This window comes from Ambystoma mexicanum, chromosome 1p (assembly GCF_040938575.1).
Source record: "Ambystoma mexicanum isolate Mex_15411 chromosome 1p, UKY_AmexF1_1, whole genome shotgun sequence".
Classification (NCBI taxonomy): Eukaryota; Metazoa; Chordata; class Amphibia; order Caudata; family Ambystomatidae; genus Ambystoma; species Ambystoma mexicanum.
Window position 1 is genome coordinate 1,320,746,384 of NC_090921.1, and position 18,545 is coordinate 1,320,764,928.

An 18,545-nucleotide genomic window follows, 5' to 3' on the forward strand; every position below is an offset into this window, starting at 1 on the left:
GGTGATGTTTGTGTCAGGGTCTAAAGAATCACACTGTTTGGCAGTTTTGATTGTAATTGGGAGGGCATCCCAATGTAGGGGAGGCAAGTAGAGAGATTAATCAGAAATGAGAGGATGCACCAGCAGGTCAGAATACAGATAGGTTGAAGAGAGTATAAGACCTGGGAGAATGGGAGGAATAGTAAAGAGAGATGGAGTCAGCAAGATATTGGGGTGGAGGCAGTCACTTGATAGATTTAAAGGCAAGCAATAGGCACTCTAAGAAGGAGTGATTGTGCATATAGATTCTTCCAGCTGGTGTCTCTAAGTAGAGGTGTGGGAGGTTCGAGGTAGGGTATAGAAGGTTGGTGTGGCAAAAATGAGGACTTGGTTCAGAGAGGATTAAGAGTAGAGGGGAATGCCGAGGTAGGCGGGAGCAGTTGTCAAGTTTGCCTGACTATGGTAGAAATCACTATCTTGGCTGTGAGATGGGCGAGGGGGGAGTGAATCTTTCTTATATTCAAGAGGTTGTTATTGGCCATTGTAGGAATATATTGATTGGATCTAAGGTTGCTGTCAAAGAGGACTCCAAGGATGCAAGCCTTTGGTGAGAGAGAGATAGGTGGTCAATGGGGAAGGGGATGGGAGGAGATGGAAGAGTGGAGTTTGCATTGAAAACTGTGAGAAAGATAACCCCTGTTTTGGAAAGAGTTTAGCATCAGTTAGCACAGTGCCATCCGGTGTTGGATAGCTGTGAGACAATTTACGATGTGTTCTGAGACGGCCACAGTCAAGGAGGGAAATGAGAAGAAACTGTGAGTGTCATTAGCAAATGGTTGAAATTGAAAGACAAAGGACTAAATAAGATTAACCTTGAAAGAGATTTGGAGTGAAAAGCGGAGTGTTCCTGGAACTGTTCCCTGGGAATACTGACCGGGAGGGAGTCAGTGTCCCCCCAGAGGGAGATGGAGTGGTTAGAGAGGCTCATATTCAAAGTTCATATTAAGGCAACCAGGTCAAGTGCAGCATCCATGAAGCCGAGGAAGAAGAGGGTTTGGAGGAGCAAGGTGTGGTAGGATGAGGAGGGAGCAGAGGTGAGTTTGGTTGGCAGAAAGTTAGCGACATGGACGGTAGTGTTTCCTGGGAATGCCTGATTGGAGTGGATTGCAGTGTTTGAGCCTAAAGGTAGTTCACAAAGTGATTAACAATGGCACACTTCCGAATTTTGTTGTGTGGCAGGAGAAAGGGATTGTTGGGATCAGAAATGAATTCCTTAAGTATGGGTATGACAGTGGCTAATTTATAGCAGGAGTTGAGGTGAGAGGAGGTGATGGGTGCCACTTCTTTAATACTCTGTATTGTTAAGGGGTCAATGGGAGCACAGAATGGGTTGGCAGAACAGAGGGTGGGTATGAGTTTAGAGGGACAGGTGGGAGAGCAGTGGGGAAAAGGGTGGTAGTTTGAGGAAAGGTGGTAGGGGTGTAAAAGAGATGAGGGTGTGCAGTAGAAGTAAGATGCAAAGTGTTCGGCAGAGAGGGAAGAAGATAGAGAGCAAGCAATTCTTGGGGAAGAGGGAAGCATGGCCTGAAGGGTCATAGATATTTCAACTGTGTGAGAGAGGATAGGGGTGTTAAGGTTAGTGTAGTAATAAGGTTTGGCATAATGAAGAGCTTTAGTGAGTAGAAGTGAGAGAGGGTTCACTATGTGTTTGGTGGTGCAGTAAAAGTACTGATAATTCCATTACCAGCGCTTTAACCGCATTGCAAAACTAATGTTTTGCCAGTGGGGGTCACTGATTTACCTCCTGCTAAGAGCCAGAGTTAAATTAGGCCCCCACCGGCAAGGAACTGCCGGTATTACTGACACCGGTAATACCGGTGTCTGTAATACTGGCATTTCCTTCCATGTAGTCCTATGGTACTCTATGGAATGGGGAAAGATAGCCCTTTCCGCCACCTGTAATATCCCGGCAATACCGGGCTATCAGGTGGTGGAAACGGTATTACCGGCGGGATACCAGCAAACTTATAGTTACCCCCAGTGTCTTTGTCAGTGGTAAGAAGAGTAGCAGATTGATTTTTCGGCAAAATTGTGTAGCAGCATGGCTATTCTTAGTATTTGTTAGCAGGAGAGATCAGTATGCAGAGCTGAGGGTGGGGAGGGTGAAGGAGTAGGCAGGGTAATGGCATTCAAGGGAGGTAGCCGGAGCAATGTTATATTTGATTAAGGCGTGTTCAATAGAGTGGGAGAGGGGAGGCGAGAAAGTAAGGAGGGAGGACATGGTTGACACAGGAGGGCATGGATTCATGTTTTCATTTTCTCTTGGAAATTACAGAAGGAGGGGGGATGCATAGAGAGGGGGAAGAGATGGTGAAGTGGATGGCGAGTGGTCAGAGGTAGAGGGGATGACAGATTGAGCAGAGGAGTTAAGAGTGGAGGATAGAGAGATGAGACTGACAGAGTTCCCTAGGGTGTGAGGATGAATATTATGCATGTTATGCAGGCAGTGATCAGAGGTAGTGGTGGTAAGTGGGGGTTTATAGACCTTTGTCATGTTGGCGAGGTTGAAGTGACCATAATGACCATAGGCACACCAGTGGGAAGTGTTTCAAGTATTAGACTAAGAACAGAGAAGAATAGGTTGAGAGTTCCAGGTGGACAGTAGATGAGGAAGATCAAAAGCGGCATCCGGCAGAGATGTTGTTTAATCCCCCGAAGGTACAAAATATGATCATAGGTAATGATTGGCATGTCAATAAGTAGGAAGGCTTGGGTTTTCAACTATACACCCAAGCTGTGTCGCCTCAAAAATGGTTTGTGTCTATGAAACAGTACCTACATCGTTACCCTAGTAAGGGAGTTAGAAACAATATTATGCGCTTTTGCTTCAATGTAGCGAAGACCAATGAAATACTTTCAATTCGTGACAAAGCGGGGGGAATGAAGGGTTTCTATATGTATTGCCAGATCAATCCCGAGGTATAATCACTATTTCACTCATTGCTCATGTGTTCAGTTCTTTAGAACTCGAGATTACATTATTTTAGGTCTTTTGGAAGCAACCCAGAATGGGTTACGAGTTACTTGTTTTGGTTATCTATGTTACACGGGGACTCTATGCCTTTAAAGTTAAGAGTGTTGTCATTTCTAAAGAAGGTTTGCAATTTGGAGGGAATTACGTAAAATCAAACAAAGCACCATACATATTGACGTTTGGAACGGTTGGTTCAGTCTTGTATGGCCTTGTATGTACCCTTTAAACCACTTGGGACTGTCTTGTAAGGTTCGCTTATTTTTATCCTTTGTTTTAAAGACTCAACCATTAAATTGTCAGCTGAGTTAGATTGAATGAAATTAGTAATGTATAATGTATTATTTTAATGTTAACTCTTAGTTTTGTAAATGTTTTATAAACCATATACAATTAAAAAAAAATAAAAGATGTATTTGAATGAGGAGGGAGTATGATGGGAGGACAGATAGTATTTGCTGATTATTAGGGCAACACCATCATGTGTTTTGTGTGTCTAGGGCAGCGGGAGAAGGTGCTAAAGTGAGCATGGAGGGCAGTTAGAGAAACAGGGCTGTTGGGATGATCAGTTTCAGTGACAGCCATTACTAGTTCCTGCTGGTCAGTGAGGAAAGACTTTTGATTGATGAGGGATTGTGCATTCCAGTGGTCCAGAATAAAGTCAGGGGGAGAGGAGGAGTGTAGAGGAGTAGAGAGGGGAGGTTGGTGAGTGGAACGATACAGTTAGAGTGGGAAGAGCATGAGGAAGGAGCACTTAGAAGGGGAGAAGAGGAAAAGACAGAGAGAGACAGGGTGGGGAAGACGAAGAAGAGGGGTAGACTATGTGAGTAGGTAGAGAGCCAATGCGAGGGGGAGGGAGCAGGTAGTGAGGTGGAGAAGCAACATAAATGGGAGCATGGTGGAGTGGGGAAAGTAGGGTTGTAACATAGAGGGTGGAGAGGACAAGAGGGACATGAGCAGAGGTATGGGGAGACATTCCTTATCTATTTCTCTGCTTAGGCAAGCCAATTGGATTAATGTGCATATTAATTGTAAGAAATGGGGTGCCAGCATGCAGTCTACTAGGATGACCAACTGTCAGGAGGACTCTGGCAAGCTAAAGTGCATTGATAGAGATATTAAACATGCCCTTAGACAACCAACAAGCAAAGCTGTAATGCAATAATTTAAAACAGGGGCTTAGCTGACCCACCTATAAGGTGATGTGGATTGAATTAAACATTGATGGTAAGTAAAGAGGGCCAAAAAAGGAAGGTCAGAGGAAGGGTGCACAATTTTCCCAGGCTGTTACAGAGCCATACAGACCTTAATGTATGCATTTCTGGCTTTCTGCTTTTTGCAGTGACAGTATGCCTTATAATGCACAGTCGTTCAAAAGTAAAATGCAGGTGAGCGGGCCGGCCTATAAAGTGGGGTGGTGTGGTCGGTGAAAATTTGAGGGGACTTTTACATAATGTTTTCCGCTGTAGTCAGCCAAGTGGTGGTGTGCTGTCTGTCTCATTGGTAGAGAAATAGATACTTCCTCACAGGTGAAGTCATGTTATTGTCGTTGAATGTTCGTGGGCTCAACAATTATGTAAAAAAGTCAGCCTGTGTTGCTTTCTATGCATATGCTTACCGGCACCGTTGTTACTGGACCGGCAAAGTACAAGTTTGCGTGCCGGATGCCCTTCCGCCCGCCAAGTCTGACTTGGTGGGCAGAATGGCAACCGCCCGCAGACCTTCGCGTAAACACTGGCACCGTTATTAACAGTGCCAGTGTTTCCGTGCTCCCCATTGTCACACTCTGCCCCTTGTCTCACCCGTTTGTCCTTTGAAGTCTTCTTTCTCGGAGGTCTTTCTTTGTTCTTGGACGTTCGGGACTTGTACAGGTATGGACGGGTATCCTCTGCCTCCAGTGTGTAGACTGGACACCAGCCTCGGAGAGAAGGTAAGCGTTCAATATTCCAGGAAGATTAGGTGAGTAATGATCTATGTCCGGGATGGATCTAGGAACCAGGGAGGAGTCGTGGTACTCGCAGAGTCCAGAAGGCAGTATGCGAGCACGGGAGGGACAGGACCGAAGGCCCGGGAAGGAAGAGGAACGAGCGGACCCTCAAGCGAGAGCGCAAGGAGCAGCACAATTAAATACCAGGAAGGATAATTGGAACCGCTAACTAGCAGGGGAGTAGCACGGAAGAAGAGGGAAATTTAGGTACACACTTGCCAGGTACTCGGAAAGGTAGCGTTGAGACACGCAGAGCCACGGGGGCATGCTTATTTTCTAGGAAGTGGCAAGTCTTGCATAAACACTAGACAACGGCTTCTCTCTGGTGTCGGGCACGTTGGTAGAATAGCGGCTATGACGTTGCGGTGCGTGATGGACCATTAAGTCCAAAAAGGGCAGAAACAGCGAATCATGACAGCATGCCCCCTCTTAAATCTCGATCCACCGGGTTTACCTGGATGAGTTAGATGGAATCTCCGTACCAAACGGAGGTCATTCATTTTGGACACTGGTTCCCATGTTTGTTTGCCGGGGGGATAACCTTTCCATTCCACCAAGTATTGTAGTCGACCTCTCCTATATCTGGAATCACATATCCTGGAGACCTCAAATTCGATCTGATTATTGACGAGCACAGGGGTAGGTCGATGAGCTGACCTGATGGATTGAGAATAGGGTTTGAGCAGGGAAGTGTGAAAAACGGGATGTATCTTCTTCCAGGATTGTGGTAATTGAAGTCGGTATGCCACTGGGTTAATGATTTCCTTGATGGAAATAGGCCTGTAAAATCGAGGGGCAATTTATTGGGTCGCAGGTGTCGAGGCAAGAGTCTAGAGGAAAGCCAGACCTTGTTGTCAATGGCATACATGGGACCGGGTCTCCTCCTGGTATCTTTTAACATCCATCCTGGCTTTTTCCAAATGATTCTTAACATCCTTATGCACAGTGATCAGATGTTCAATCCAGGAATCAACCGAAGGAACCGGGGTGGAGTGAGGTAGGAGTGTTGGCAGGACAGATGAATGGAACCCTTCACTGCAAAAGAAAGAGCTTGTCTTGATAGCTGAGTGGTCAGAGTTGTTGTATGCAAACTCAGCAACTGGGATTAAAACTGACCAATCATCCTGGACCTTGGCTACAAAGCATCGTAAATATTGTTCTAGGGTCTGATTTACTCGTTCGGTTATCCCGTTGTACTGAGGATGATATCCTGAAGATGAGGCACGTTGAATACCTAACATTTGGCACAGGTACTTCCAGAATCGGGAAATGTATTGAGGCCCACGATCTGAAATGATCTTGGAAGGGAAACCATGCAGCCTAAAGATGTGGTTAAAAAATATCCTTGCCATTTCTTGTGCTGAAGGTAACTTGTACAATGGAGTGAAGTGGGCCATATGGGCGAATATATCGATGGTAACCATAATGGTAGTGAAACCCTTGGAAGGAGGTAATTCCACGATAAAATCAGTGGCAATTATTTCACAAGGACGGTCTGGCAATGTGGGTTGATGGAGAAGACCTGCAGGTTTTCTATTGTTGCACTTGTTCTGAGTGCAAACAGTGCAAGCTTGGATGTATGCTTTTACCCCGTTCGATCATTCTAGGCCACCAAAAATGTCTTGGGATGAGATGGAGAGTAGCTGTAATGCCCCAATGCCCGCAATGGAAGGTATCATGACAGAGGTTTATTATCTTGGTTCTCAGGGTCTGAGTAGGTATCACCAATCTCTTGTCCTTAAAAAGGTAACCATCTTTAGCAACTAGCCCAAAACTTTGCATACAAAAATAATATAAAACCTGATGAAAACAAAGGTAGATATAGAGTGACAGAATGTGAAGGCAGCTTAGCGAAACTTACCAAACAAAGCTTAATTAATCATATCAAATTGTCATTAAAAACTCCTCAACAGAAAGAACTATATTACATGTCCCTGCTACAACTTTTTAAACCATGGAGAAAAGAAGAAAAGATACTAGATAACTATGACTGCTATGAAGACGCTTTCAAAGCAAATGAAAGCACTATCACCGATGTGAACTTTACGCAGTACAAAACAATGTTGCACAATGAACACCAACACGAAGAAGAACTCCAGGCCCAACTACATAAGGGCACTTCCGACAGTAGTCAACCTTCTGTAACAGGAAGCCAAGAACCACTGGGACATTTCCTATGCTGCCAAGAGTAAAACAGAAAATGTGCACCAAGTAAATCAGCCTAGGTGACCAATCAAACTTGTAAATTCCCGGAAAATGTGGGTGTTTAGTTGTCACCATTTACCCCTCCACTCTTAATTCTGACACTTACAGACATCTCATATGTGCCTTTAAGATTGCCTGCAAATCCAAAGGCTTGTTATCCATGGTCTTTGGGCGATTGGACAATTGTGTTCTAAAAATGTATACTGTGCCCTTATTTTTTCAAAAGATTTTTCAGCAACACTCGAATTACTCTTCGGGGATGGTGGTCTTGCTTGCTTTGCTTGTACTTACATCCTACCTGTTTCATAGTGTTCAAACCAAAATACTCGTAAAGTTTAGACATATCACTTTTTCCAAGTATTGGAGATTATTTCAAATCAATAACTAAAGCCTTCCTCTGAGCATACGTGACATTTCAAATGAAGCCAATGTGAGACTGAGAGGGAGAGAGGGGCATACAGAGTATGGTGAAACTCATCATTCTAGCCACTGAATTCTGCACAAGATTATATTCCCTGTCCATGGCATGAGGAGAAGGTCCATTCCAATGGACCACAATCAGACAAGTTGCCTATCACTCACATTCTCTTATCAGGATTTTGCCTGAATGGCTATTTAAAGGAAATGGTTATGTTCACCTTTCCTGTCTTGACCAAATATGCAGGGGTGGAATGGGAAGAAAAGAGGCCCTGGAAATAATTACTGAGAACCAAAAGAGGGCATGGAAATAATTACTGAGAACCAATAGAGGCCATGGAAATAATTGTCAAAGTGGCACCATATTACACATTTCAATGCTTTTCCTATGGGAACATTTTGGAAATACCACACAAAAGAGGCCGAGGGTGCAGAGCCCCACCGGGAAATCTCCAGAGTTCCCTATAGGCCAGTCCACCCCTGCAAATATGCATTAATATTCTCTGACTTAAATGCAACTCATTAGTAACTCGGCAAAGACTGCACTTTCTTTTAAGGGCCAGCTACTGGGGAAAGAAATAATCCCATCCAATCTTGCATCATCAATAATCTTAGGCAATAAAGATTCCAAAGTGATCCTGTGTTTGCTGTCAGATGTACATTTGGATATTGTGATTTCATTAGCTAGATGTGCTCCATCAAATCACATTGCCAAAGTTCACTTTTTCGGTGGTATGTTGATCTTAATAGTGAAACCTAGTTTTGATAGGTGCAGCTATCTGTTGACGTCGAGCACACTTTCAACCCGAGCCAATAAGATTCATTTTTGTTATCATGTACTCACTTCCAGTCCCCCCTTTCAGCCTCCAACTCCTCCACATGCTCTTTAAGCTGCCATGGACATACTCTGGAGCACAAATGATTGCAATTTCAAGATTAATCAAAATTGTAGGTTTTTGTTCAAGAATATGTGCAACTTAAACAGAAGAAATACAGTTAATGTTTTGTTGCTGGAACTATATCAAGGTGCTCATCAAGTTTCCTATTTTTTCACAAATCTCCAATTGATTCGGGAAAGATTTTAAATAGGGACATTGGGGCAGCCTTGATATATTTTCCACATATTTTTTATGCATGTGGAAAAAAATGTAAATTCTCCTTATTTGGATAAAGAAACACTGAAACCAATCTACAAAGAAGTTCACAGGAGTAGGTTGGTTTACAAAATGGTTATCTGTGGTTGCTGTAACGTACTCTTCTCTTTCTAGGCAGAAGTTAGGAGTAACTATCTACCTTTTTTTAATCAAATAGCCCTTTCCAGAAGAAAGTCAAGAGTTAGAGTTATTATCTGTAACTTCTTTGCAAATCAGCCCGGTTGGTATGAGCCCAATCCTACGCAAGGAGATGCTTCATCGGCTAGCTAATTGTAGATTACATTCTGGGTTTTCTTACTGCACAGTCAACATGGCCACATATTGCATGAAGTATTGCCACACCTGTACAGGTCACAGTGACGTCCTCTGCGTGAGTGCAGTCATGGAAACCCCAGATGCGATGCTTGCAGTTCTCCAGAGATGTTTCGCTTCCATGGCAGGCCACGTCATCGAGCCAGATGCGCCCCGAGGCCATGCCAGCCATAGGCTTGAGTGCTTTCCTGTGTTCAGGATGTCCACAGGCCAGCTCTCTGCACACCACCTTTGCATCGTTCAGGTCCCAGTCATCGTTGCACACTGTGCCCCACTCATGCTTGAAGAACACCTCAAGTCTCCCTGAGCACCTATTAGGGCCGTCCGCCAATCTCACCTCGAAGGGCTCTGAAGGTAAAGAGATGCAAAAGTTCAAATTGTTAGGCAAAGCATTGAACCACAACGTCCTCTTTGAAACATCAATTCCAATTAGATTGACATGGCTTCATGTCACTGTGCTTTTCTTATGACTTTCATTCTCAATGTCTGATCTCTGTTATGCAGTAATATATTTCAGGAGCTTCAATATGGACAATTGCAGAAAAAACATGTCTGTGCAAAAGAGCTTTTTCCCCTCATAATGCGCCTCCCCCAATTTACACTGGCTTTTAAGTTTTTAAGTTTCATGTTGAAAACAAAAATGTTTTTTAAAATTAAGATGGAGAAGAAAAAGGGCAACACATGCATTTTGCAGACGGTAAAGATACAATGTTAAGCAATATACAGTGTATGCTGATCAAACCAAACTAAGCACACTTGGCATCAAAATAGAAAGAATTATGTTCAAACAGTCTGTCGTGGCCCTTCCAATTTTCTTTTATATACATAAAGACACACAGAAGAGACAACAGCATAAACTGAAGGAAAATAAATCGGCAAGGGTAAACACAACAGGAAAAGGAATGTGGGGGGGGGACTTGTATAAACTCCTGCACCCCAAAGCACTTGTGTTTATTGACTAAATACTTAATTGAATGAAACTGCACAAAAGCTGCAAAATCTGTAGTGCAAATAGCTGTTGATGGTTGAAGTGGTTCCTTCCTGGCTGCAGGAGTACCCCGCTGGAGACAGATCACACCTTGTGCAAATGATAATCCCCTCTTTACTGCTAGTAGAACAGCCACTAAAGATAGATAAATAAAGTTTGGCTTTTCTTGCCCTAGTATCATTAGTTTGTTCTTGCACAAAGCTTTCCTTGGAAGTCAAGGGCACAGAGTATTATCTGCTATGGGGCAGGAGGTAGTGCAAATTCAGAATTGTGGTGCTGCTGGTCCACCCATCCTATCCCCTGCCACGACCCGCTCTCTTTCTCTGTCAACGTGCTTCTCTTCAAACTTCCTGCAGCCACAGTATGCCACGACCCACTCTCTTTCTCTGTCAAGGTGCCACGACCAGCTCTCTTTCTCTGTCAACATGCTTCTCTTCAAACTTCCTGCAGCCACAGTATGCCCTGACCCGCTCTCTTTCTCTGTCAACCTGCTACTCCTCAAACTTCCTGCAGCCACAGTATGCCCTGACCCGCTCTCTTTCTCTGTCAACCTGCTACTCCTCAAACTTCCTGCAGCCACAGTATGCCACGGCCCGCTCTCTTTCTCTGTCAACATGCTTCTCTTCAAACTTCCTGCAGCCACAGTATGCCCTGACCCGCTCTCTTTCTCTGTCAACCTGCTACTCCTCAAACTTCCTGCAGCCACAGTATGCCACGGCCCGCACTCTTTCTCTGTCAACATGCTTCTCTTCAAACTTCCTGCAGCCACAGCATGCCACGATCCGCTCTCTTTCTCTGTCAACGTGCTTCTCTTCAAACTTCCTGCAGCCACAGTATGCCACGACCCGCTCTCTTAACGTGCTTCTCTTCAACCTTCCTGAAGCCACAGTATGCCACGACCCGCTCTCTTTCTCTGTCAACGTGCTTCTCTTCAAACTTCCTGCAGCCAAAGTACCCTGTCATGCCTGAGGGATGGAGCACCCAGCTTCATGGGGCACTTTCAGGCATTCTAACACCTCCACTTAACTTTCTTGCTCATCATTTCACCATGAAGAAATGCTGTCAGGATTTCAGCATTATTCAGAAACTGAAGTTATGGCACAGCTGCAAAACTAGGTGAGGGGTGCCAGTTGGGAGGCATTCCATTTTGGCCTAGGGCTGTGTGTACTATGTTAGACGAATTTGAGGCATGTGGGAGACACTGAGGGTATGATCCAAGGAACAACAACCAGGGATTCTGCCCCCATCACCTGACAAAAACCTGAAAACACTTTGTGGGCAAAGGTCCCAGCAGTCCCCTGCATATAGCACCTGAGCAAGTTAGGGTGTGGTTTCAGAAGGCACTCTGCCTGCCAACCACCACATTTATTAAAGTGAAGGGGTGCCTGGGGTTATCATATCTCAGGCATCTCTGAATCAAAACTTATGGTAATAAGTTTCATCTCCAGGCTGCCCTCTTCCCACATCTCACAATTCCCAGATTCTTCAGGCACATAAGATATCCATGAGAAACAGAGAGTGAGAGATAGAGAAAGAGAAGGAGAGAGATAGAGACATGGTCTGACAGTGGCAATGTGAGAAAATTAAATGCAACCTGTCATCAAGAGGCTGGACACAGGAGCATTACGTGTGAGGACACATGGTTGTAAGGCCAGTTTCAGCTGCTCCTATGACATCTAATGCATTTTGAGAATGTCCATGCCTTTTTTTCATGCCTTGCTATGCTGTGTTATGATCTGCCATATCTGCTTTTGGGTTTGAAGGCCCATCACGGTCTCTAATTGCTAGCCATACTAACTTGCTCAAATTCTACAATCCAACACAAAATGTGCATACCAACAATGCTTCGGGAGGATAGCTCAGGGCAACGAATTTGCCTTGGAAGCAAGACAATGAGGAGCAACACGGGTTCGATCTCTGGGTCCATGCTTAGAAACCTCTGGTTATTACGCTCGTTATAAAAAACCAATTACAATTACAGCAAATCCACGCACACATGGCAACTGAACACCTCTCATAACAGACATCAAACACCATAACACTTAACCACTACAAACAACTTACACTCTACACCAAGACAATGCATCCTGGTACCAAGGGCACACAAAACTCCCCTTTGGACACACATTCTCCTATGCTCTTGACACAGAACACCTAGAAACTGACCTCCATGTAGAGCTCAGCGTACTTCCCGATCTGCATTCATCAGTACAGCAGCAAAGCTATCTTGCATTTTCCCAAGTATCCACTATAACCTCACCCACTGCCCTCTCTTTCAGATATGCCAGAGCCCCTGGATACCATGCAAATGGCATCTGAGTATGTTATAATTTCCAAAACATAGCATGATAAATAGCTGTTATGCTTATAGAATCATTCTCCATAGATGCCAACCTACTTAGAGCATCTAGCACAATATTGGCTAGTATATTGTTCAAAATACTAGACTCCCTACTATGTTTGGACCAATCAGGCCTAAGGCAGATACTTGGCAGACCCTACTAGGCTCCAAGGTCAGGTCATAGAGAATGGACCGGCTGTCGCTGCACTTTATTATCTTATGCCTTTGACTCAGAGAAAACATTCCATTGGGCCTCATTGTTAGGATTTCTAACCTTTGGTGTTCATTGAAAGTGTGGACCCCATTGGGGGGGGGTTTATGTCTGTTTCCAGGAAGATGGTGGCCACCTGTTATGATGCCCATACATAGAGGGCAGATGCAGCCATGTCTGCGGTGCTAAGAGAGGGAGAGTCCTAACGTGCATATATCGGCAGGTCAGCACACGCGTCAGGGATTGCATCCCTCTCTCTTCATCCCTTTGTTGACATGTATGAAGACTACGCAGAAGGGTAATTGAGGAATCAGACATTACAACTCGTCCACAAACAGAGGACACGCAAACAATCCTTCTCTTGTCATGCACCCACCCTCTGGAACTCAATCCCAGTGTCAGCTCAGAATGCCCGCACAATTCTCCAATTTCGCAAATCTCTCAGAATATGTCTCTTTCAAGAACATTTGACCAAGGGCTAATTCCAATAGATGCACATGCTGATGCACAGACCTGACAGTACTACTGCGGTACTGTTAAAAGATGCCAGCCCAAATGCCAGCTAACCCACACTCTGTACAGCGTTCCGCTGCTCTCAAGCTAGGTCTACACTTTAAACAATAAAATAAAAAAGAATAGGGAGGTGAGAAAGGGGTTACCTCCTATAATCTTGGTAATTATCGCTCCTGTATCAAAATTACTTTTGCTCTGCAGGAGATCAGGGATGAGTAATGGATAAACCTCCAACTCGTTCGAACCCTGCTACTAAACCAGCATTAATCCCAGTCATAAATGTTTAACAGGTACAACCCAACGAGTATGTCTCCTTCACCATTTGGGGTAGCAAAGGTTGATCGCAGCCTGTACTTTTCAATGGGGGATGGGAGCTGGTACAGAAGCAATCCAAACAGAAATGGTATTGTGATACCAAAATAAAAGAATGTCCAACCATGGTTCTATAAACATAGGATCTTTAATTAAACCAACAGAAATAAACACAAGTAAGAACAACACTACTGACCTACCACTGAAATGGAAAACATGGGGAAAGCATAATTTAAAATGAAGGGTCACTCTAGGTTTGTAGACAGGGGTGTTCAGACAAAGATTTCAGCAGCAGAAAGTTACTGGAAATGTCTTTCAAAAAGGTAGAGAAAGGGTTGTTAAAAGTCACTAGGGCCCTTTAGGTTGACCAGGGGGACAGGGCCAGTTCAAGTACCTTGAATTCTTATCTTTCAGGGCTTAACAGCATCAAGCCAGGCTTTTCAGGTTCGAACCAGGACTCTTAGCGCTTTTGTTGCCAGGCCAAGGTCGAGTTGGAGAGTAACAGGTTCCAATGGTGCAGTGCTGTTTGGCAGCCGCAAGAGCTTGCAGGTCGAAGACACTGAGAAACGTTAGGTTCTGTCCGTCCAGTTAGCATCACTGGAAGACACTCTGACCTTGGGAGCAGAGAAGTGGAGAGTTGCCTTCAGTAGCAAGCAGGCTAAACTGTCTTAATACAGCGTCATGGTACCGCATTGTTGATAGCTTAGAGCTTGTAGAGGCTTGTAACCAGGTAAGTGATGTTGAGTTATGGAGGCCAGAAGACAAGGCGGGTGTCGGAGACAGAGACAGTGGAATTTCACTGTCTGCTTCGAGCAAAACTTGGATATGGAAAGGAGGTTGATCATCCAGGTTAAAGATGACTCCAGCGGTTCCTATGCAGCAGCTTAGGTGGCATCAAAACTGCCCAAACTGAAGTTGAGGCCTTTTGGAGATGCAATAGCAAAGGGCTGCTTCCTCTGCTTATTTTGTGCCGGACGATCCAGTCCAGGGTCTGAGGAGTTTCTCCTTCCCAACCAGGAGGTTTTGTAGAGAGCACTTGCAGGTTTCTGTCGCCTCCAGTGAGCAGTGACCTGGGCATTCTTAGGAAGAGGATATTGCCTCATGCTTGGATATTCTGGTCTTCACCTCTGTGACTGAGGACTGTATTCCCAATCAGGTTACAGTCAATCTTTATTCAAAAGTATTCAAAAGATTAGTCAAATAAGAGGAGGATCTCCCCCCTCATATCAGCAAAATGCTACGTTGGATTGGTGCACAGCAAGCCTGCTGTTAAGGGTACAATCACGGCTGCTGTAACAAGTGTCATTTGCCTACTGATGTCATAACCAGAGTGTCTTGTACGCAGGAACTAGGGAGGGGGACATGAGGTTTGGGAGCCCTTGCAAAATCCAAGATAGTGAGACTCCTCTGTGGACTAAGTTGGCATTAACCATGACTCCATAATATTTTCCTGTGAACAGGAAGACATTCTCTGTCTGTACATGATATTTCCTGTACCAGAATAGAAGTTCTGTATCACAAATTAGAATAGCGATAGAGCTGCGACCAAAACACACGCATGCACTGGACAACAGCCCATGACACCCGACACGAGTGCACACTGTAAAAGCATTGAGGCAGAAGAAAAATCATACCTTGTCCCAGAACAACATACGTTGATGGGTCATGCCTAATTGCACATGACAAAAAAAGGTGTGGGGCAACATTTGTTTGGCTCTGCTTTGGAAAGAGAGTACTGTGTGGGCTGCTGCTGCTTGGGTAGGTGTATTTAGGCTTCTTCACCACCTATAGTGTAAATCTTGAAGAAAAGTTACACCTCAATCCATGCGCTCGTCTCCAACTGCTAATAGCTTATTAGCTACAAATTGCCTTGGAATAAAGATGTAAATTTGCAGCATCAGTAGTTGTGTCTCCTCTCTCATAAATGAGGATGTGTTCTTCACATTTCTGAAACTATTTATTCCATATTATTCCATGTTCCAAACGAAACAATCTGTGGTTTGCAAAGATTACAGATGCCCAAGGGTCACACGTGTTTCAACCTTTTCGTGGTCTTTATCAAGGCTGGGCTTATTCCACACGTTTATTCATTAGGGGCACAGCCCAGAAAAATAATAATAGCTCAAGTGAGCCGTTCCTTGTTTCATCAGTAACTCGCTCAAATGCGATATGAGGAATGTTTGCGTGTTGTCAAGGAAAGAAAAAGTTGCCACTCCTTCCCCTGATGGGGGTTTCAAAGTATCCAAATTGGCAACACACAGCCTCAAATCACAGCTACGAGAAAATGCATTGTTCACAATGAATCCAGTAGAAGAGAAGAAAACATTGACATTGCCAACAGTTGGGCTTTTGTGTAGGCATGGGAAAGGCACTTTCCAGGCACTGCCATAGTGGTGTTAACTGTCCATTGATACTATCAGCTACAAAATAGTGCGAGTGCCTGGCCATCTGATAGCACTGCCTGGCAAGTGCCTAATACCTATACACAAGCCAAGACGGTTAGTATTGTTTGTATAGTCCTTATATACCGAGCTGCTCAAGGCAGACCTGTTTAAGACATTTTTATTACAACGGCAGCGTGTTTACAGCTCCAATTAAGTGATTTCCCCTCAAATGTTTGTCAGTATCCTGGAGGTAATACTGCCAGGATACCGGCAAACGGTAATACCATTAGTGGCCCCTAATCTGCCAGAATTACCAGCAGATCACAGGTGCCAGTAAGGGCAGGGAAATCCCCATCCCATGGAGTCCCATAGGACTCAATGGGGGGATTGCCGGTATTACCGGCACCAGTAATACCGGTACTGGTAATACTGGCTATTTTTTTGCTGGTGGTGTGCCCGACTTCCCTCTAGCTCTTGGCTGGAAGTAAATCGGGCCACCCCACCAGCAAACTTGTAGTTTGCCAGTGCGGAAACATACCAGTAAAAAGAATTACAGGCACATTTATTCCAGGCCAGCAACCCTGTATTTAGACCCATAAACTCTCAGAAGACTGCTTTGACAAATGTTTGATGATAAGGCTTGAGTAAAGTCAGCTTAAAGAGTTCCCATGAGGGTGTGTTTGGGGCAGTGAGCGGCATGAACTGGGTGAGAATGGCCATTGGGATTAGCATGGCATGGGAAGTCAATGGGTGGGCAAATAAGAAAACAACACCTACAAACTTTGTGTCCCTCCATGTATGCTCTTTCGCCCCATCTATACTCTAATGCAATCGTGTTGGTTTATAGGTGGCGTTAAAGCATCACCTAAGAGGCCAAAATAATAAAAAATGCATGAGTCAATTGCAAGTAGGGCGGAGGAACTAACACACAGCAAGGTAGTGTGACACCAGTAGCCCGGACTAAATTGACAAGTACACATGTAGGACCTAAACTTTGTTGTAAAAATGCAAACATTATAATCACATGTGCTACTCCCACGAATTGTGCATAGGAAAGACATACATGTTACATTAAAGGCCATTTATACCGCACACTATCACTACCTGAGTGGTCCCCTGGCACTCTGGCAGATCTGGAAAACAAGCCAGGACTCCTCAGGACATGAAAAATAGCCACAGTACTTTAACAAGTCACTTGTGTGTGCGGGCTCCCGCCAGAGCACTTTATCATTAAAACGCAGTGTCCATCGAGGGTTTCATCCAACAAACCGACCTGCCGATGCTTCTCTGGCAAATGGTGAAACAGAGGGAGGTGGACGGGCCTCTGGGACATAAGCACCATTACAACGGATTCCAAACGCATCATCTTTTCTTGAGAGCCAGAAGGGAAGCAGGCGATCTTAAAATTCCATGAGGTGGGGAAGCTGAACCGCAAGGTCATCCCAAGGGATGGCTGTTAGGGAGAATTCTGATTTCTGTGCTAATTCCCTTCAACCTTAGAGGCTCCCAGCTCTTTCGCTGGACTTTAGGACTTTTACATTTTTATCCTGGAGTGAGCAACACTTTTTCTCACTGTCTCATGTATTTTGATTTGATTCGGATTATGTGTTTCCTTTGTTTTTGGAGTCTGACAAAATCCATAGGCATCTACATTTTGAATGGTGACACACTTTAGATTTCTCATAAGGTTTAAATACCTTTTCTTGGGTGGACTGCAGCTCCCAAGAAGAGTAACGTAAAATTGACTTTACTTACCTTTTTCCTATGTAGGTCCAGCACACCCCATCTTATGTGGCGTGCTGGCCGGGTTACTTAGTAACCCCTTTTCCTACTTACTCATGTAAAAAAAAAATGCCATGTTACCCTCACTACTTTAAATCGCTGGTGGCAGTGGTTTAATATTCCTACCATTGTGCTTTTCCTACCACAAGCTGAATCTTCAGCTGCAGTATAGCACCCATGGGTGGCCATTGTGTCAAAATGTCCCCGGTCTTCTTTTTTTGCCTTTTCTTGTTTGTGAGGTCTTTCTTGGGTTTTACTCTGCGTGCCAAACCAAGTTTAACCCTTTTGTTAATTTTGTCTTTGACGGTCTTCACTACTGAGACCCGCCTCTGGCTCCAGTGTATCTGGCAGGGCAGGAAGTGAGTGAGGTGTCCGAAACTCCCCTGACCTTAGTCTCCTTGGTTACCCGAAAGTACCCAGTCCAAACTGGCTGGCTGGCTGGCTGTCCCCTGCTGTGTGAGTGACAGCTAGGCTGTGAATGAATGGGAGAAACCTGCATAAAAGGCAAGGCTTCTTAGACTGAAGACAGGGTCGACCACTGGACAAAACATCCAACAAAGGAATTGTGAAGAGAAGCTTGCTGCATCCTTCTGGATTGTTGAACTGCCCGGTGAAGCCCTGCTGCTGTGCTGAAACTCCTTTTCCAAATTGACAAGAGAAGCTCTGGAGAGGACGACTTGTTCCCTTGGATTAGTGGGACCAACTAACCCTGAGACGAACTTTGCTTGAAGACCTTCCCCAATTGGCTGTAATTCTTTGCTGCTGCTGGAACCGAGTGTCAGGGGTCGAGAAATCCATAGTCGAGTGCAACATCTGTAAGCTGGCCAAAAGCGACAGGAGTCTCCTGAGGACCATCCCGAAGCAGGACGACCCAAGCTCGAGTCACCTCACCGGAGTGCTGGACTCAAGGAGTGAAGGAAGCCCAACCA

General features: G+C 44.7%; 1 protein-coding gene across 1 annotated transcript in view; it reads right to left on the reverse strand.

Annotated features, from left to right (window-relative positions):
- CD5L (CD5 molecule like) overlaps positions 1–18,545 on the reverse strand; it is a 260,177-nt gene that overhangs the window by 1,121 nt on the left and 240,511 nt on the right. Inside the window, exon 5 of the mRNA XM_069606596.1 lies at positions 9,116–9,433. Coding sequence (XP_069462697.1) covers positions 9,116–9,433 — 318 coding nt within the window. The remainder of the gene's footprint in view (positions 1–9,115; positions 9,434–18,545) is intronic.